We start from the raw sequence: 17,875 nt of genomic DNA on the forward strand, positions 1-17,875 counted from the left end.
TGATCCTCCTTCGTTTTTTTTTATGTGTTTTTTTTTAAGTTTATTTATTTATTTTGAGAACAAGAGAGAGGGAGGGGCAGAGAGAGAAACTCTCAGGCAGGCTCTGCACTGTCAGCTCGGAGCCTGACATGGGGCTTGAACGGTGAGGTCACGACCTGAGCTGAAATCAAGAGTCAGATGCTTAACTGACTGAGCCACCCAGGTGTCTTTTAATCCCCTCGGGCAAAAGGACTAAAAAATGGGGGCAAAAGGACTAAAACATTGGCTTTTTCTGCAACCTCGGGGCTGCCCCAGTGCCAGGGGCGTGCACCTGGATCAGATGTTGCAGTTGAGACTGGTGATAACTCCAAAGCCATGCTGAAATTGTTTCACCACTACCTGCCTTTGTAGGAAGGCTCTGGGGCAAGTATCTCTAGGTCTGGTTTGACCTTACTACTTTGTCCTTGGGGACTAAAAATAGCCAGCTTAGCACCCTGGCTGGGCTGAGGAAGTGCAGTGGGCTTGGGAAGTAGGCCAGGTCAGGCCTTCCTAATAGACCTGTGGCCAAAAGAGTCCCAAGTCCTTACCTGGGAGGGAACACAACCCCAAATCTAGATTGTCTGGAGTCCCGATGAATCCCTGGGTGGTTTCAGCACTCAGCCTCTAAGTTTGGTAGGGGGAGGGAGGGGGAGCTTGCTTTCTCCAGGTTCTAGTCTTCTGATCTTCAGAAGTCTTCCCAACAGGCTAGACTAGGTTGGACTTAAGGGGCCCAACGGGCATTTGCCGGGTGCTGGGAGAGAAGTTCTGCTGTGGTGCTACTGGTGTTGCTTTGCTGGAAGTGCAGCAACTGAGATGTCGATGTCAGGAGACTTCAAGATGGTTTCTGGAGGTGATGGATGTGGGTGGTAGTGTGGGAGATCCCATGTTGGACGTGGCAATCGGGGTAGGCCTTGGGGGAGTAGGATTTTAGAAATTAAACGGTGAAGCAGAGAAAACGTTACAGGTGGAAACAATTGAGGGCAGGGATGGGGGGCCTGGGACTCTATAATGTTTCATGGGGGGAAGGGTGGCTCCAGGTGGGCCAGGGCTTAGGTTCGTAATTCACCCTTGCCAGGGCCTTTTGGACTCCAGGTCCCTGAGCCCCCTGCCTTCCATGGAGAGCAGGGACGGAAACTTCACGGCCCACAGACGCATCGGACCGACGGTGGAGTCGCCACCCGCTCCCCTTGTAGGTTGTGAAGAAACCCCGGGGCCGCAGAGCAGGGTCCAAGCAGGATGCCGCGATGCGGGCTTCGGCCTCTCTGTAGGCTCCGGGGACCGAAGGGGCCCGAGGCGCGCTCCCGCGTCAGGCCACCCCCCCCCCCCCCCCCCCCGCCAACCCCAGCCGGGGCCGCGCCCCGGAAAAGCGGAGTTTCCGCTGGCCTGGCTGTTGCTGCAGAGAGCACGACGGGGGAGGGGAGGACCGGGCCGGCTGGCTGCCGCTCGCACTGCGGATTTGAGGGGAGGGTCTGGCTGAGCCAGCCGGGGTCGAGGCCTCCTCTCCAGGGAAGCTAGAAGAGCGCGCCCACAGGCTCGCCTGGGGCGCGAGCGCGAGCGCGAACCCCGCCCCTTGGCGCTGGGTGGGGCCGGCGCGAGCCAGAGCTCCCCGCCCCCCCGGACACGCCCACCCAGTGTCTCGGCGGCGCGAGCCGCAACAGGCAGCGGCGGGCGAGCGCGAGGACCGCGCGCCGAGAGGCCCCGCGCGTGCGTGCAGCCTCTCGCTCGCTCGCTCGCGCGCTCGGGCGGGCGGGCTGAGGAGACGAGTCGAGCCCTCGCCGCCACCGTGGGAGAAGCCTGGGCGTCCTCTCTGCGTCGCCCCGATCCCCGTTATCCCCGCGCCCCCCACCCCCGGCCGGGCCATGGCGGAACGCGGAGGGGCGGGCGGTGGTCCTGGAGGCGCCGGGGGCGGCAGCGGCCAGCGGGGCTCTGGGGTCGCCCAGTCCCCGCAACAGCAGCAGCCGCCGCAGCAGCCGCCGCCTCAGCAGCCGACGCCCCCCAAGCTGGCCCAGGCCACCTCGTCGTCTTCGTCCACCTCGGCGGCGGCCGCCTCCTCCTCGTCCTCGTCCACCTCCACCTCCATGGCCGTCGCGGTGGCCTCCGGGTCCGCGCCTCCCGGCGGCCCGGGGCCAGGCCGCACCCCCGCCCCCGTGCAGATGAACCTGTACGCCACCTGGGAGGTGGACCGGAGCTCGTCCAGCTGCGTGCCCAGGTGAGCGGCGGGCGGGGGGACCGGGCCCTCGGGGCCGCAGGGCCAGGTCTGTGACAGGCCCCCGCCTTCTCATTCCTCTCCGTCCCAGCGCCCAAGGGAGCGCCCCCCTCCCTGGATTCCCCCTGGCTGCCCGGCCTGTTTCTAGGCGGGCCTCCCGGGACTCCTCTTGCGGGGACCCCGCCCTCTCCTGGCAGCCCCACCTTCTGCCTCGGGCCGGGACCACCCTCTTCCTCTCCCCCGATTGGGGCCTCCTGGACTCTCAGCCCTGGGCCTTCTCTCGTTGATCTGACCGAATCCGGCCTTCCTGACGGTCAGTTTCCCTGCGAATGTCACTGACTCTTTTCCCTGCCTCGTTGGCGCCCGTGGGCTGTACATATGTTACATAGATGTCCTTTGATATTATTATTTCCCAATATACTCAGCGTGTGCCAAAGTCGGTTGTCACCTTCTGCCAGGTAAAGCCCATATAGTAACCCTGGAGGCTTCTAGTTGGTCTTCAGTACACACACACGTTCATTTGTGCTTCAGATTACACACATTCTGCCCCGGCCTCTGTGCGCTTGTAAAAGCCCTATTTAGTGTGTCTTTAATTGTATTTTTCATCCCCTTCCTCCTCCCCAGTAGCTAGTCACAAATTCTCTTAGCCTTGCAGGGCTGCATAAAATTACTGCCTTGTTCCTAAATTCAATCCATTCCTCTGCCTGTTGGAACCATCTGGGGACTTTCCTTTCATTGGTAAAATATGCCTGAGTTTGTGATGTTTTCTGTTTCTGTATTGGCAAAGCAGTCTTTCTCCAACTCTTTGGGGACAGTGTGCAGTGTCTTACAGTTTAGCCCTTGAGCAGACACTGTGGAGCTGGTTTTGCCTAGGAAGCCCAGAAAAGTGCCTGGAGGTGATCTTTTTGTCACCTCTAAACTGAGTTGATTCTGTTGTCTTGGAGTTTTGGACCCACTCCTTATTCTTTTAGCCCAGCCTTGGGTAGGTGGATGTGTCAGTAGGGGTTAAGAAGCATTGTCTGGTTCCAGCCTCAACTCTATTTCTTTCCCTCTCTCTTTATTTTGAATCATTTCCTGCATACAAAATTATACACACACACACAAATATATCTCCTGGTTAAGGCATTTTACAAAATGATGAAAAGTACATTTCTATACTTGACTCAGTTTAAGAAACAGAACATTATAAATTATGTTGAATGAGGCCCTCAGGATGCCCCTTCCTGACCACATGCCCTACTCCCCCCCCCCACAAAGGTAAACACTATTGTGTGTTTATTATTTCCCTTGTCTTTTAAAAATAGTTTTGCTGCATACATGCATCTGTAAACAATATGGTTTAGGGTGTTTTTGAAGTTTATATAAGTGCTATCATACTGTATGTGCTCTGTGACTTAGTGCATGTGTGTGTTTTAATTCAACATTAAGTTTGTGGGACTTGTCAGTGGGGTATGGTAGCTGTAGCTTAAATATTTTCACTAACGGATATAATTTCATTTTATGACTATATCATACTTCTCTTTTCGGTGAATATTTTGGGTTGTTTCTTGTTAGTTAATGGAAGCAGTAATGCTGTAAATAGTTTTGCCCAGGACTCCTAGTGATCCTTGCAAAAGTTTCTTTCTGTTTTTATATGTAGGGGTGGAATTGCTATTTGCAGGGTATACATCTGAAACTTTTTTAGATAATGCTAAATTGTGCCCTGTTCGTGCTCCTCCTCCCTCACTCTTCATGTCCTTTGTGTTTCAGCATTTACCTCACTGACTTACACTTTCTTTTTTTTCTTTGCCCTTCTTTTAGGGTAATCAGAAGCCATGTTAGTTTAGTTTGTTTTGGCCAGTGCCCTAGCACAACACCAAACTCAAGTGGGAGTTTAGTGTGTAATGGTCCTTAGCAGGCCTCTTTCTAGGTAGGTCCGTCTGTAGCTGAAGTATTCTAATCTACTTTCAAACGTAAAAGCACTGTGCCCCTTCCCACGTTGGTCCAGTGTTAGTAATACATGCTTGCCCATTCTTCGTTTACATCTATCGCTATGTTTGACAGGTGATATCTGGACAATTGCCTTCTCTAGCTTGTTAGATTGAAAAGGCATTGAGCCAACTGGGAAGAAGCTGCTGTGCAACAGAGGGAGATAAATAAAATCACTGATAAATAAAATCTTTGATTTTTGTTTTCTGCACCTGTTGGTCACTGAGAAGTCTTATGTAATAAATTATTAGCCAAAGAAACTGCCCATCTTCCTGAGTAAATCGGTAATTACTATGCTAACTTGGTGTGAGAGGCTTGGTTGGCTTGTTGTTTGCCCCTGCTGAGAGCATGCAGTTGTCATGTCTACTAACGAGTCTTTGAGATTGTCAGCTGTCCTGCTCTGACTTTGTTTTTCAGCTATCACCCTGTGCCTCCCAGCTCCTTGTGGAACACTTGTGCTCTTTGGAGCATGCTGTTTTATCTGCAGGATGGAAAATAACACCCTGTGGGGAGAAAATGTCCGCTATTGGCCCTTCCAATTACTAGAGTCATCTGGTTAATTTGAGGTCTCCTTGTTTACTTGTTCATGTTGTTTAAAATATATTGGCAATGTGCAACCTGTGTACAGCACTCTGTAGATAGTCTAAGATTAATGTTCTTGTCTCATGTAACTCAAGTGAGAAGCGTGTGAAACGTGCACTTAAGAAATGTGAACATGATTGTGGATCTAAGGCTATATATATGTGTATATATATGCTGTGGGACTCAGTTTTAGCAAATGTGTTCCTCTACCTAGTACAGAGAAGAGAGAGTTGCAAGTTGTGTGTTAGGAAGGTCACTTTCCTTTTCTTGATCCCAGTAGAAATATAATTTGCTTTTCGGGGAGAAAAAACCTTTTCCCTTTATTAGATATTTAAATAAAGATGAACATTGTACTAGTTGTTTCTCAAGTATGTACTCTGCTCTTATTTAACATCTACTAAATTCCTTCAGAATCTGTAGTATTTTTTAAAAACGTTTTATGGTTGGAGAGAATACTGATAGTTGGCTTTAAAGTAACTAAATTGGGGGCACCTGGGTGGCTCAGTCAGTTGAGTGTCGAACTCTTGATTTTGGCTCAGGTTGCGCTCCCAGGATCGTGGAATCAGGCTCCGAGCTGCTTGGGATTCTCTTTCTCTCTCCCTCTGCCGTGTGTGTGTGTGTATGTGTGTGTGTGTGTGTGTGTCCTCTGTCTCCCTCTCTCAAAACAAAAAAACAACAGAAAAAAACAACCCACTAAATTGTTTTATTCATTGACTTAAAAAAATTTTTTTTTTTTAATTTTTTTTTTTCAACGTTTATTTATTTTTGGGACAGAGAGAGACAGAGCATGAATGGGGGAGGGGCAGAGAGAGAGGGAGACACAGAACTGGAAACAGGCTCCAGCCTCTGAGCCATCAGCCCAGAGCCTGACGCGGGGCTCGAACTCACGGACCACGAGATCGTGACCTGGCTGAAGTCGGACGCTTAACCGACTGCGCCACCCAGGCGCCCCAAAAAAAATTTTTTTTAATGTTTATTTTTGAGAGAGAGAAAGAGTATGAGCAGGGGAGGGGCAGAGAGAGAGAGACATAGAATCCGAAGCAGGCTCCAGGCTCCAAGCTGTCAGCACAGAGCCCGATGCAGGGCTGGAACTCACGAATGATGAGATCATGACCTGAGCTGAAGTCGGACTCTTAACTGACTGAGCCACCCAGGTGCCCCACTTTTTTTTTTTTTATAAGTAGGCTCTATGCTGGGCATGGAGCCCAACTTGGGGCTTGAATTCATGGCCCCGAGATCAAGACCTGAGCTCAGATCAACAGTGAGAAGCTTAACTGACTGAGCCACTCAGATGCCCTTATTCATTGACATTTTTATCAACATTTTTAAAATTAAAATATTGATACATGTCCATGATTAGACATTCAAGCAGTACAGAAAGATGGGAATTATGAAGGAAAAAGCCCTAGTCTTGTCTCTGTTTTTGCTTTCCACAGGTGATCACTAGGAAATACAGTTGGCTTTTAAGATTCTGTTACAAGCAGGTGGATCTATTCTAGCTCCTTTTTAAAATTCACAGCTTTAGATGTTGGCATTGTTTTCCCTCTGTACTAAGTAGTGCTTCCTCTCCTATGGCCCATGTTTTGGCTAGTGGTATGGTGACATTTGGCCAGGTGGCATGTTGTTTGATGTGATCTTTTTTTTAATGTTTGTTTATTTTTGAGAGAGAGTGAGCTCGCTTGTGAGAGTGGTGGAGGGACAGAGAGAAAGCGGGAGAGAGAGAATCCCAATCTGTGCTTTGTCAGCACAGAGCCTGATGTTGGGCTCAAACTCACAAACTGTGAGATCATGACCTGAGCTGAAATCAAGAATCTGATGCTTAACCAACTGAGCCACCCAGGTGCCCCAAGGGAAGAGTTTTAGAGTCTCATTGTTGATCTCTTCTCTTTGGTTCTTGTGTGGTATATGGTGAAGTTTCCCCTGGTGTTCTTTTCTCTATTTGAGATACTTCAGTAGGAGAGGCAGAAAAATCATTAAATTTCACAGGTATACAAAATGTCCTCAGTGGATTTTGTAAAACCAATTATTAGGAGATAAAATGTGCTCTGCTGTATCACTCACAAACTGTATCACATTTGTCTTTGAGTACAAAGCACATTTGCATATCCTTATCTGTATGTACACTTAGGGAAAGAGTTCAGGAGTTATGAGTCACATTTCTCCTTAGACCACATTTTTTTTTTTTTTTAAAGGGGGTACTGAAGTTAAGCCTGCTTGGACAAAACTGTTAGAACCAAAGGAGGTGGTCATGGCTAAGTTGGCATGACTAGTATACAGTAGAAGTGTTATTTTCATCAGGACACTTAGGGGCAGTTGCCCCTCTAACCACAAAAGCACTAGGCAAGCCAGGACATATTACTCTTGTATTCTTACTGGATGCCAAGGCAAACTCTTCCACACTTTAGTTTTTTTATCCATTAATTGGGAACACTTTTACTTGCCATTCATTCTAAAATGTGGGTGAAATAAATATATAATAGGACCTATAGATTGTAAGCAAAGGTACTTCTTAAATGATAGATATGAAGTAAATGAAATTGGTCAAATGAGAGAGACCTGGTGAAATTTCTATTATTGCCTTAGCATTAAAAGTCTTAAAAGCATCTTTGTATCTTAGATTTGAGTTTCACATTGTGAGTGTTGTAATAGAATATCTTCTCTATCGTGGTAATATTATCCATTGTCCCTGTGGAAGCTCAGATTCCTTGTCAGAAAGAGAATGACTTTCACAAGTCCGCTTTACAAGTATTGATTTACAGATCTTTTGAGCACATTAGTGGTTATGTGATTTCTTTTTAAACTAGTTTTCCAATTTCTTAGCTGAGCCAATAAGCTGTTACTGGGAGTGTTTGCCTCAGTGTGCATGAGGGAGGTGCAAGTAAGAATATGGGCTGTGTCTTTTCACTGCTTCAACCTAGGAGGCTTGTCTTGTTTTGGCCTGGACTTGAAGGTTCAGTGGGTCCTCTGAAATTTGGAGTTGGCTTTGCTTGCATCTGTGGTGTCACATGCTGCGGGTACTTTAGACATCTAGAGTAGCTGTGGGAATGCTCACAAGAACTGGTCTTTTTCCATTATGGATTCAGAGTGGTATTAGGTCTCTTGAGAAAAGAGAGTTTGAAGTTGGTCTTAGAATGTCTTTCAGAAGCCCCTTGGGCTGGATTGAGTGAGGTGGTTTGTTTCTAGATTGGCAAGCACTGATAGAATCCTCCATTCCCTAGGCCTTCCCTAGGCCTAGTTGGAAGAGCAACCAGCATAGCTTCTGATGGTTTTAGGGAATCATGATGTTTATGCCTAGGCACCAACTCCATAGAGTATTTTCCTTTTCCTGCCATTCATAGGGCAGTTGTCTGGTTAGAAACCCTGCTGGACCCGTACTCTCTTTTTCCTTTTTACAAACCAGAGAATAGCTGTAGTCATAGCTCAGGTTGCCGCTTAGGCTGACCTAAACCTGGCCCCTACCTTGGGTAGAGAAGTAGAGTAGAAGAGCAGTAGAGAAGGCCAGTAAATGATGATAAATGGTTTCTTAGCTTGTGTATCTTCTAGAAAACAGTTTCTGAAAGCATTCCATTTGACATCCAATTACATCTTAACATCATAAGCTGTTTTCTCTTTAAAGCTGTGCTGTTCAGTACAGTAACCACTAGTTGCATGTGGCTATTGAAGTTAAAATTAATTAAAATTGAATAAAATTTTAAACTCCCTTTCTTAGTTTTATTAGCCACATTTCTTGTCACACTAGTCACATGTGATTAGCGGCTTTTGTATTAGACAAGGCAGATATAGAACATTTTCAGCACCATAGAAAGTTCTATTAGCTAACACTAAAATTTTTTTTATTTTTTTAATGTTTTTATTTATTTTTGAAGGAGAGAGAGACAGAGCATGAGCAGGAGAGGAGCAGAGAGAGAGGGACACACAGAATTTGAAGCAGGCTCCAGTCTCTAAGCTGTCAGCACAGAGCCCAGTGTGGGGCTCGAACTCACAAACTGTGAGATCATGACCTGAGCCCAAGTCAGACGCTTAACCGACGGAGCCACCCAGGTGCCCCAGCTAACACTATTTTAAAGAGAAAATTGCCTGTGGTATTTCTAGTATTAATATCTGTGTGGTTTCTCCTTATTCATTTAATTAAACTGAATTCTTTTGTCCTCTTCCAAATTATTTTAATATGCCCCTTATCTTCACTATTTCAAGGGCCTGTTAGTTTTCTTCTGTTAGTTGTTCTCCTTTAAAGATTTTTACCTTTTAATCTGCTCACTTCTTCCTGTAGGGAATTGCTTCCTGATGCCTTCCTGCCATTTGTTTCCCACAATTTTAGGTATTAGTCAATACCTATTGAGAAAACTAACTGGAGACATTAATTTTACAGACTTCATTATTATTTTTTTAATTTTAATTTTTTAAAAAAATATTTATTTATTTTGAGAGAGGGAGAGAGAATGAGTGCATGCATGGGGGAGGGGGAGAGAGAGAATCCCAAGTGGGCTCTGCGCTTTTTCCCATGAACTGTGAGATCATGAGCTGAGCCAAAATCAAGAGTCAGATGTTTAACTGACTGAGCCACCCAGGTGCCCCTGGAGTCATTAATTCTAAAATGACTTTAGATGATTGGATTATGTATGATAATAATTTTTGGCCTTATTTTTTTTTTGTGTGATTTGTAAACTATGTAATAAACGTGTTACAGAAAAGACCAGTGAATATTGTTTTAAAAAATATATATTTAAAAATACATATCAACTCTACTCAATTGTATACCTTAAAGGAGTGAACCTTACAAATTTTATATTGTAATAAAGCTGTAAAAAAAGAACAGCTTTGTTTTTTATTTTTTATTTATTTATTTTTTATTTTTTATTTTTTTTTATTTTTTTTTTTATATGAAATTTATTGACAAATTGGTTTCCATACAACACCCAGTGCTCATCCCAAAAGGTGCCCTCCTCAATACCCATCAACCACCCCCCCTCCCTCCCAACCAAACAGCTTTGTTTTTTAATGGATGAAGACATGGGGGACTAAAGTTTTGCTCTACACATTACCTTTCTTGGTTCTAGAGTTGCGTATTTCTTTTTACTGATAGCAAATGTGGTGAATGGGGAATGTTCTAGACACTCATGGTGAGTGGATGATGAAGCATAGCTGACAAAGTAGTATTGAAAATGACACATTTATTTATTTGTTTAAAAACAATTTTTTTTAATGTTTTATTTATTTTCGAGACAGAGAGAGACAGAACATGAACAGGGGAGGGGCACAGAGAGAGGGAGACACAGAATCCGAAGCAGGCTCCAGGCTCTGAGCTGTCAGCACAGAGCCCGACGCGGGGCTCAAACTTACGAACTGTGAGATCATGACCTGAGCTGAAGTCGGACGCTTAACCGACTGAGCCACCCAGGCGCCCCAATTTATTTATTTGTTAAATATTTATGTAGATTCTTTTAGATAGTAAAGTGTTTTAAGATATACTCAAGGTGAGAATCTCTGAGTTTAGGTGCAGCTTCACACATTTTCTGGTCCTGAATACTGTTTTTCCCTTTTTCTTTTTGGGAGCAATGGTCCAGATAAACCCACTCTTCATTCACCCTTTCAGCCCTCGTTGTGCTTCTAAGTTCTGTGAACATGACACTAGGTAATATCCATAGAATGTTTTGGCCAAAAAATTTTTAGAACTGTGATGTGGATCTTAGTAGTTACACTGTAATTTACCTTGTATGTATTTTTTAGTGGCCTGATACAGATAAAGGTAGATACCAAGGGAGTGATGTTTTCAAACTTGATTCCTACCAGAGGAATACCTGTTCCTCTTTTTGTGGACTAACTCTTCCAAATGACAGCTTGCCTCTCAAAACCTTACTGTGAGCAAGATTTCCCCTAGGTCACATTGTGGGTATAATTAGCTTATGACTTGTCCCTGAGGAAATTTAGACTGCTTATTGTGCTTAGACATAAAAAGGTGTTTTTTCTTTACAGTTGTTCTCCAAAATATTTTGTGTGTGTCTTGAGTTTCCTTTCGTTCCTCTTTTCATAGGTGAGATAGAGATTCTTTGTTGCAGTTTCTTTGTTTCTTTCTTTCTCTTTCTTTTCTTTCTTTCTTTCTTTCTTTCTTTCTTTCTTTCACTACAGAAAACACAAAAGGCTTAGGACATCAATTGTCATTTACTTCTTCCCTCCTCACTGACCTTTTCCTGTCTCCTGTTTAAAAACAACAAATGGCTTCAAGGTTTACAGAGCTGCTTTATTCTTCCGTTTCTTTGTATTACCATACCTCTCAAACCACGCTGCACTCTGCTGTTTGTAATTCCACCCATCTTTTGCCACCTTAGTTTCCTCCAGAATGTAACCACTAGTACTAGTTCAGGGTGATGTTTCAAAGGAAAATCAGCTTATGCCACTCCCTTCTTCATAATCTTCCCAGTTCATTCATTTAGCAAATGCTTATAGACCAGCTGGTGTGTGTCACAAACAGAATCCTTGATTTCATAAAATATACATTCTAGTGGGTGAAGATTAGTGACACTATCAAATAACTGTTCATCATACTTAGAATAAAACCCCTTTTCATGCCTTAGGAAAGACTTTAGGATGTGACCTCTTCCTGTGTCTTTGACCTTCTCTTCTGTCATTCTCCACCATGCTCACTTGGCTCTGGGGAAGCTGGGCCTTAGACAAGGTCATCTCCGCCTTTGGGCTTTTGCACTTATACCTGGGATGCCTTGTCCCACATCATCATATGGCTGGCTCCTGGGTATCATTCAGATCTCAGTTAATCCACCACCTTGGAAAGCTCTCATAACGTGCCTAGTCATTCTGGGAGTTTATAAATCTTCACAACTAGTTACCCTCATCTGAAATAATCTTGTTCATTTATTAGTTACTTTATAGGTGCTCAATAAGTACATTTGTCACATAAACAGTACCTTTTTATTTATAATGTTTATTGAATGAAAATCTGTTATACACAGTTCTTTCATTCAGCAAATACTTACTGAATATTTCTATGTGCCAAGCACTGCTATAGGTGCTGAGGAAGCAGTAGCAAACAAGTTGACAAAATTAACTCTCTCCTAGAGTATACATTGTGGTGGAGGGAGAAAGATGATAAACAAATATATTTATAATAAATAGGTAATGAGTGAGTACCACGATGAAAAATAAAGCATAGTGAGGGAATTGAGAATGTTGGCAGAAGGGCACTTTTGGATAGGGCGGTCAGAGAAGGCCTCTGGGGAAGCCATGTTTTAGCTGATGCCTGAATGAAATAAACCTAACTAATTGAGCATTTACTGTGTGTCACAATAACCATCAGAGGCAGGTACTGAGATCCCTTTCCCAGAAAGGAAAATCAAGGCCCAGTGAGGTAAAGGCATTTTGTAAGGCTACACAGTTTAGAGGTAGGTGGAGCTGGGATTTGTCTCATGATTTATGATTATCTGACACCAGAACGATTTCTCTGTTTAAACTTGGTGTTCCCCGAGCCCTGGCTGGTTCTCATAGTTGACAAATAATATTTAATGTTTATATTTTGTCATATTAGAATTACAGAATGCTGCTCTATTACCAAATCATAGTAAGAAATTTAATACCACAGTGGCTGTAAGTGCCAGTTCTGGAGCCAGTTAGCCAGGATTTTAATCCCGATTCTATCCTTTACCATTTAGTGATTTGGGCAAATTATTTAACCTCTCTAATGCTTTAATTTTCTCATTTGCAAAATAGGCCTAATGTCCCTACCCCTCATTAATTATGAGGATTAAATGATATTAATACAAGTAAATGCTTACGTAGCACATAGAAAACACTTAAAAATAATAGCTGTTACTACTATTACTATTGCTGTCTTTATTGCCAGTCCAGCTTCTCTGGTCTCTCCCCAGTACCCCTCCAAAGTCTGCTTTCTTTCTGCAGCCGGGGCAACTTTGTTGATATTACGATTTCCTCAGTGGGACTATCATAAGGTGTTGGATTCACTTTAGACACAGATCCTGCCAAACCCCAAGCTTAATAGTCTAGAAAGTCAAAACAAAATATTTTGGTTCTCTGAAGCAGTGGCTGGATCAGGATCCTGTTTCTACATCCTGCCAGCTTATATGAACGGAAGAGATGGTGCAGGCCCCGCCTGCAAACCACAACTTTGTTTTGAGCCAATTTGACTTGACAGCTTCCCTATTCTACCTGCTGACTTCTTGAGCTCTGGTTTGGCAGCCAGAAGAGCAACTAAACCGGTTTACAGCTAGTCATTTATTACCAATAAAAGCTAAGTGACTCCTAAGAAAATGAGGATTTAAATGGGGTTGATATTTTTTCTCTTGTCTCTTTAAGCTTTCTTTTTTATGTCTCAAACTATAGAAAAATTCTATTCTACTCTTACAGGAGAAACCTGATAATACATTTAAGGCCTGTCATGAAACATTTGGATGTGTGTGTGTGTGTGTGTGTGTGTGTGTGTGTTAATTCTCTCCTTTAATAAGTACCAAGACTCTACTGTCTCATTTTAGTTGGAAATCTACAAGTATATTAACATGTTTCTGTTCTTCCTTAAGAGTATGTAAAACACAGATTAACTTCTTTTCAAATGTGGATCATCATGATGAATGAGATCCTCATGGTTAACAACAGGGCTTGAGCTGAAGAGTGTAGACTGGTATGTGTTGCATATTTTTAAACTAATGTGTTTGCTTTTTGTTTTTGTTTTATTTCCCCCATTGCTTCAATATGCCTTCTTTCTGCTTTACTGCTTTGATTAGACCATGGGCTAAAAACCAGACAATCAAATATGTTAGGAGTGAATGGCTCTGTGTTATGAAGGCTAAGAGGAATGGACAGTATCATTTGAATACGGGAGATTCACAGCCGGAGTGTTTTAGGGCTAGAAAGAAACATTTTACCTACTTCTTCATCTGGGTTGTACTCCAAGGATGGGATTGCTGGTGAGTTAGGGTAGAGGGTTAATCTTCTAAAGTCTTAAGGAGTCAAAAACCCTTTTGAAGATGCAGTTCGAGATACAAGTCAAATTTTGCGTTTGGTTGGAGAATTATGAATTGGTAAGTAAAGCCCTATATCTATTGCTTGGTTAAATTTGTTTTGATTACATCTAGGCAAGTCACTTTTTTTCTCGTTTTTTAAAAGTGAATACACCTTTTTTTTTTTTTTTTTTTTGCCTTGCTGATTTGTTATGAAGAGAAACAAAATGTTTGTAAAATGTTTGAGCATTTATATTCATAGAAATCATGCCATCTTTGGGTAATGTCAGTGAAACTGTGAATTTGATGGTATAATATTTGTTGACCTGTGATAGACTGTGATAGATACATTAGTCATCTTTTACATTGTCTTCACAAGTAGGTTTTTTTATTTTTTTATTTTTATTAAAAAAAATTTTTTTTTTAACATTTATTTATTTGAGAGACAGAGCATGAACGGAGGGGGGGTCAGAGAGAGAGGGAGACACAGAATCTGAAACAGGCTCCAGGCTCTGAGATGTCAGCACTGAGCCCAACGTGGGGCTCGAACTCACCGACTGTGAGATCATGACCTGAGCCGAAGTCAGACGCTTAACCGACTGAGCCACCCAGGCACCCCTACAAGTAGGTTTTTTTAAAGTGTGTTTATTTATTTATTTAATTCGTTATTGAGAGAGAGAGAGAGAAGGCCCTCGTGCTGTCAGCACAGCCTGACACAGGCCTTGAACTCCTGAACCATGAAATCATGACCTAAGCTGAAGTCAAGAGTTGGATGCTTAACTGAGTGAGCCACCCAGATGCCCCACAAGTAGGTTTTTGTTTGTTTTGTTTTATTGTTTAATAAAATTGTCTCCTCAAAACTTAAGTATGTGGAAAGTAGTCTACAGAATTTGTCGTCTCTGCCATACACCATTTTTGCTGTGGATGAAAATGAATAAGCAACTCTGGAAACCAAGGTCCTTTGGGAACATAAAAACTCTTGTAGCTATTAATGGATTTAATTGTATTTCCTCTCTGTCACCAAAATGTGCAATAAATTGTTTATGCCCTTGTCTTTAATGGGGAGAAGTGTTCATTAACTGTATGTAATTATCATTATCGCTTTGTTTTTATTACTTGTAGATAATCCCCTCTATCTTTCCTTTAAAAAAACGTATAAAAAAAGGATAGCTATAATACTATTAAATATTACCCATTAATCTTTTTGGTGAGCTTTTTCTCTCCATGGAGAAAAAGGAAATTATCATTTCATTGTGGAGGTGAATTTGGGCTTGAAATGGGACATGATCTCCTAAACTAAGATTTGTCATAAAATTAGTTTGGCATGCTTTGGACTTAGGCCAAGTGATATGTTTACTTAAGTTCAGCAAGGGCCTCGTTCTCAGGCAGCCTCACTGATGAATGAATGCATGTCTCAGTTGGTGAGGCTTCATCTTATTTGAGCCCATTTAAGATAACATTTTTAGAAAAATGTTTGGAATGATGGCTCTCTTTGGGTTTTGTTTTGTTTTGCTTTGCTTTGTTTTGTTTGATGCTCATTCAGGTATTTCCTCCTTTTCTTATCACTGTAGGAAAGTCAGCAAATTGCTATAATCTGTTTAAAACCATATGCCAAAAATGTTTTGACTTTAGAATTTGGTTTCTTATTTGGCTTTACTTCATCATGTGGATTTGGATAAGTCTCTTTAACTCTTCCTCTACCTAATAGTCATTTAGTCAGCAAATAACTGTCGAGTATACATCATATGCTGGTCACTATTTCAGACACTGAGGAGAGAACAGTTAATAAAAGAGACACAATCTCAGCTCTTGTGGGGGTTACCTTCTAGGTGGGCAACAGACCATAAGCAGATGAATGAGCAAATGATAGGGTATGTCTGGTGGGGAAAAGTAAGGTAGGAAAGGGGGTTAAATGGGGCAGAGAGAGAGATAGTTTTAAATAAGGTGTTCTACAAGATCTCAGAGAGGGGGAACAGTCCTTGTGGAGCACACATTTAAGCAAGCCAGTAGAGGGGACAGCAAGAACTGGTAGGTTCCAGAAACATCCAAGAGGCCAGTGCACTTGAGCCAAATGAATGAGGAGTGAGTAAGCAAAGGGGACCCAGATCTTATAGACCATTGTAAGACTTAGCTTTGACTTTGAGTGAGATGGGAAGCCATTAGAGGTTTTGAGCCACAGAAGAGGCATGATAATGACTTTCATATTAAAATACCCACTGACCACTGTGTATAGAATAGCCTATAAAGAAGGGTAGGGTGAAAGCAGGGAGTCTAGGTAGAGGTGTTGTGATGATGTCGTGGGAGCTAATATTGGCTTGGAACAGGTTGGTAGAGGTGGAGGAAAAGAGAATTCATCAGATTCTAGGTATATTTTCAAGCCTAAAGGATTTGTTTATGGGTTGGATTTGGGGTATGATGGAGCAAAAGGATTCAAAGATGACTTGAAAATTTCATTAACTTCCTTGTGTTGGTTTTCTGATTTTTATAAAAAAATTTACTATTATTATCACCACTTTATCTTGCTTAAGTGAGATTATATAAGACTGAGATCTGTATAACTGAACTCGTCAAGGTTCTTGAGGGAGTTTGTTTCTACTTTTTTTTTAATTATTTTTTTAATGTTTTATTTATTCTTGAGAGAGAGCGAGAGACAGAGCATGAGTGAGGGAGGGACAGGGAGAGAGCAGGACGCAGAATCCGAAGCAGGCTCCAGTCTCTGAGCTATCAGCAGAGCCCAATGTGGGGCTCAAACCCACAAGCGGTGAGATCATGACCCGAGACAAAGTCGGACGCTCAACCGGCCGAGTCACCCAGGCGCCCCTGTTTCTACTTTTGCCATTTGCAATTAATTGGGAATAAATTTCCTTGGGAATTTACTGGGAGATGGAATAATCGATAGACTGGCAACTGATTGTGTTAATAAGTTAGATTAATTTCTTTTAGTGCTTAGGCCATCATGAAGCTATGATGGAGCAGCTGAGTCTCAACATCCCTGATTTTTCTGCTGTCATGCTTGCTTGGTCTGGTATCTCCTCTGTGATCCTTATTTATTTGATGGGTTTTAATGAGGGAGATCTGTTGCAGAAGCTATTGATACCTATAGCACATGTTCTTTGTCACTAACCCAGTGAAACTGAAAAGTCAAAAATATGTTTTTGTTTTTTGTTTTTTGTTTTTTTTAATGAGTAATGTTCAACAGCAGACAGCCTGTCTGTGCTTCCTGGGAGCTGCTCTGTAAGGAGGAATCCTGCTGCAGAATGATCTAATTTGTATAATCTTGAAGGTGGAGCTATTTTTAAAAGAGAACAGGAAAATAATGGAGTCCTTTGCTTGTGAATGCCAAACTGGATCTTACTGATTTAAAAGGAAAGAAGCTTAGTTAGATCTTGTAGTTTGAACTCTTATTTCCCTTTTATTCTGTTTACCATGTCTAGATCAAATTTATGATAGATATATTTAGGTAACTGCTTTTGGAGTGGCACCTGGGCACCCTTTTTTTTTTTTTTTTGACGTTTTAGGTAAGTATATTACTTAACTTGTGATTTGGATAATGTGAGTCACGTACAAGAGCAGATATTAAACTCAGGAATTAGAACTTATGGCCCTTTTTCTATCCTGAAATGAAATTCCCGGATAATAAAGCTTACCAACATGTCTACGATATCTTAACTGCAATATGAAGGAAAGATAAAAGGAAGGCTCTTTGTAATACAATCTGTATTTCTATATGTGAATTCTCAGAAGACATTTGTAAATGGCATGGCACGTCAGAAACCATAGCTGTCAGGTGCTTGCAGGTACACATAGTTTTTCCTCTGTAAATATGACACCTATAAATAGAGACTGATACAGGTATATTGTGTGGGTGACTCAGATAATATGTGGCAATGCCATTGGTGATATGATTTTCTAGAATTCTGAATAAATCTTCATAAAGTTCTGAACAGAACAATATACAGCCCTTCCTGTATACACATAGTAGTTACATTCCTGGAAAGTTCCTTATATATTAAATGATGAAAAAACTGAAATTTCTGTGCAAAATCTATTTAGATACAGACTTAGGTCATTATAAGATAATTATTTACATATATATACATATATGTCTGGTGGGACCAGAGGCAAATTTATTATGAAT

General features: G+C 42.4%; 1 protein-coding gene across 4 annotated transcripts in view; it reads left to right on the forward strand.

Annotated features, from left to right (window-relative positions):
• Positions 1-1,465: 1,465 nt before the first annotated feature.
• The window catches only part of PACS1 (phosphofurin acidic cluster sorting protein 1), a 155,726-nt gene continuing 139,316 nt past the window's right edge, over positions 1,466-17,875 (forward strand). Inside the window, exon 1 of one of the 4 annotated variants that reach the window (XM_047071024.1) lies at positions 1,466-2,227. In XM_047071024.1, the coding sequence (XP_046926980.1) occupies positions 1,878-2,227 (350 nt within the window). In that variant the 5' untranslated portion in view covers positions 1,466-1,877. Of the gene's footprint in view, positions 2,228-12,966; positions 13,819-17,875 lie in introns of those variants that run through there. The other 3 variants (XM_047071021.1, XM_047071022.1, XM_047071023.1) reach the window with 3 other exon arrangements.

The sequence above is a fragment of the Lynx rufus genome, unplaced genomic scaffold, assembly GCF_022079265.1.
Source record: "Lynx rufus isolate CCGP_SWC_20201006 ecotype Redwood Valley unplaced genomic scaffold, mLynRuf1.p SCAF_9, whole genome shotgun sequence".
NCBI lineage: Eukaryota > Metazoa > Chordata > Mammalia > Carnivora > Felidae > Lynx > Lynx rufus.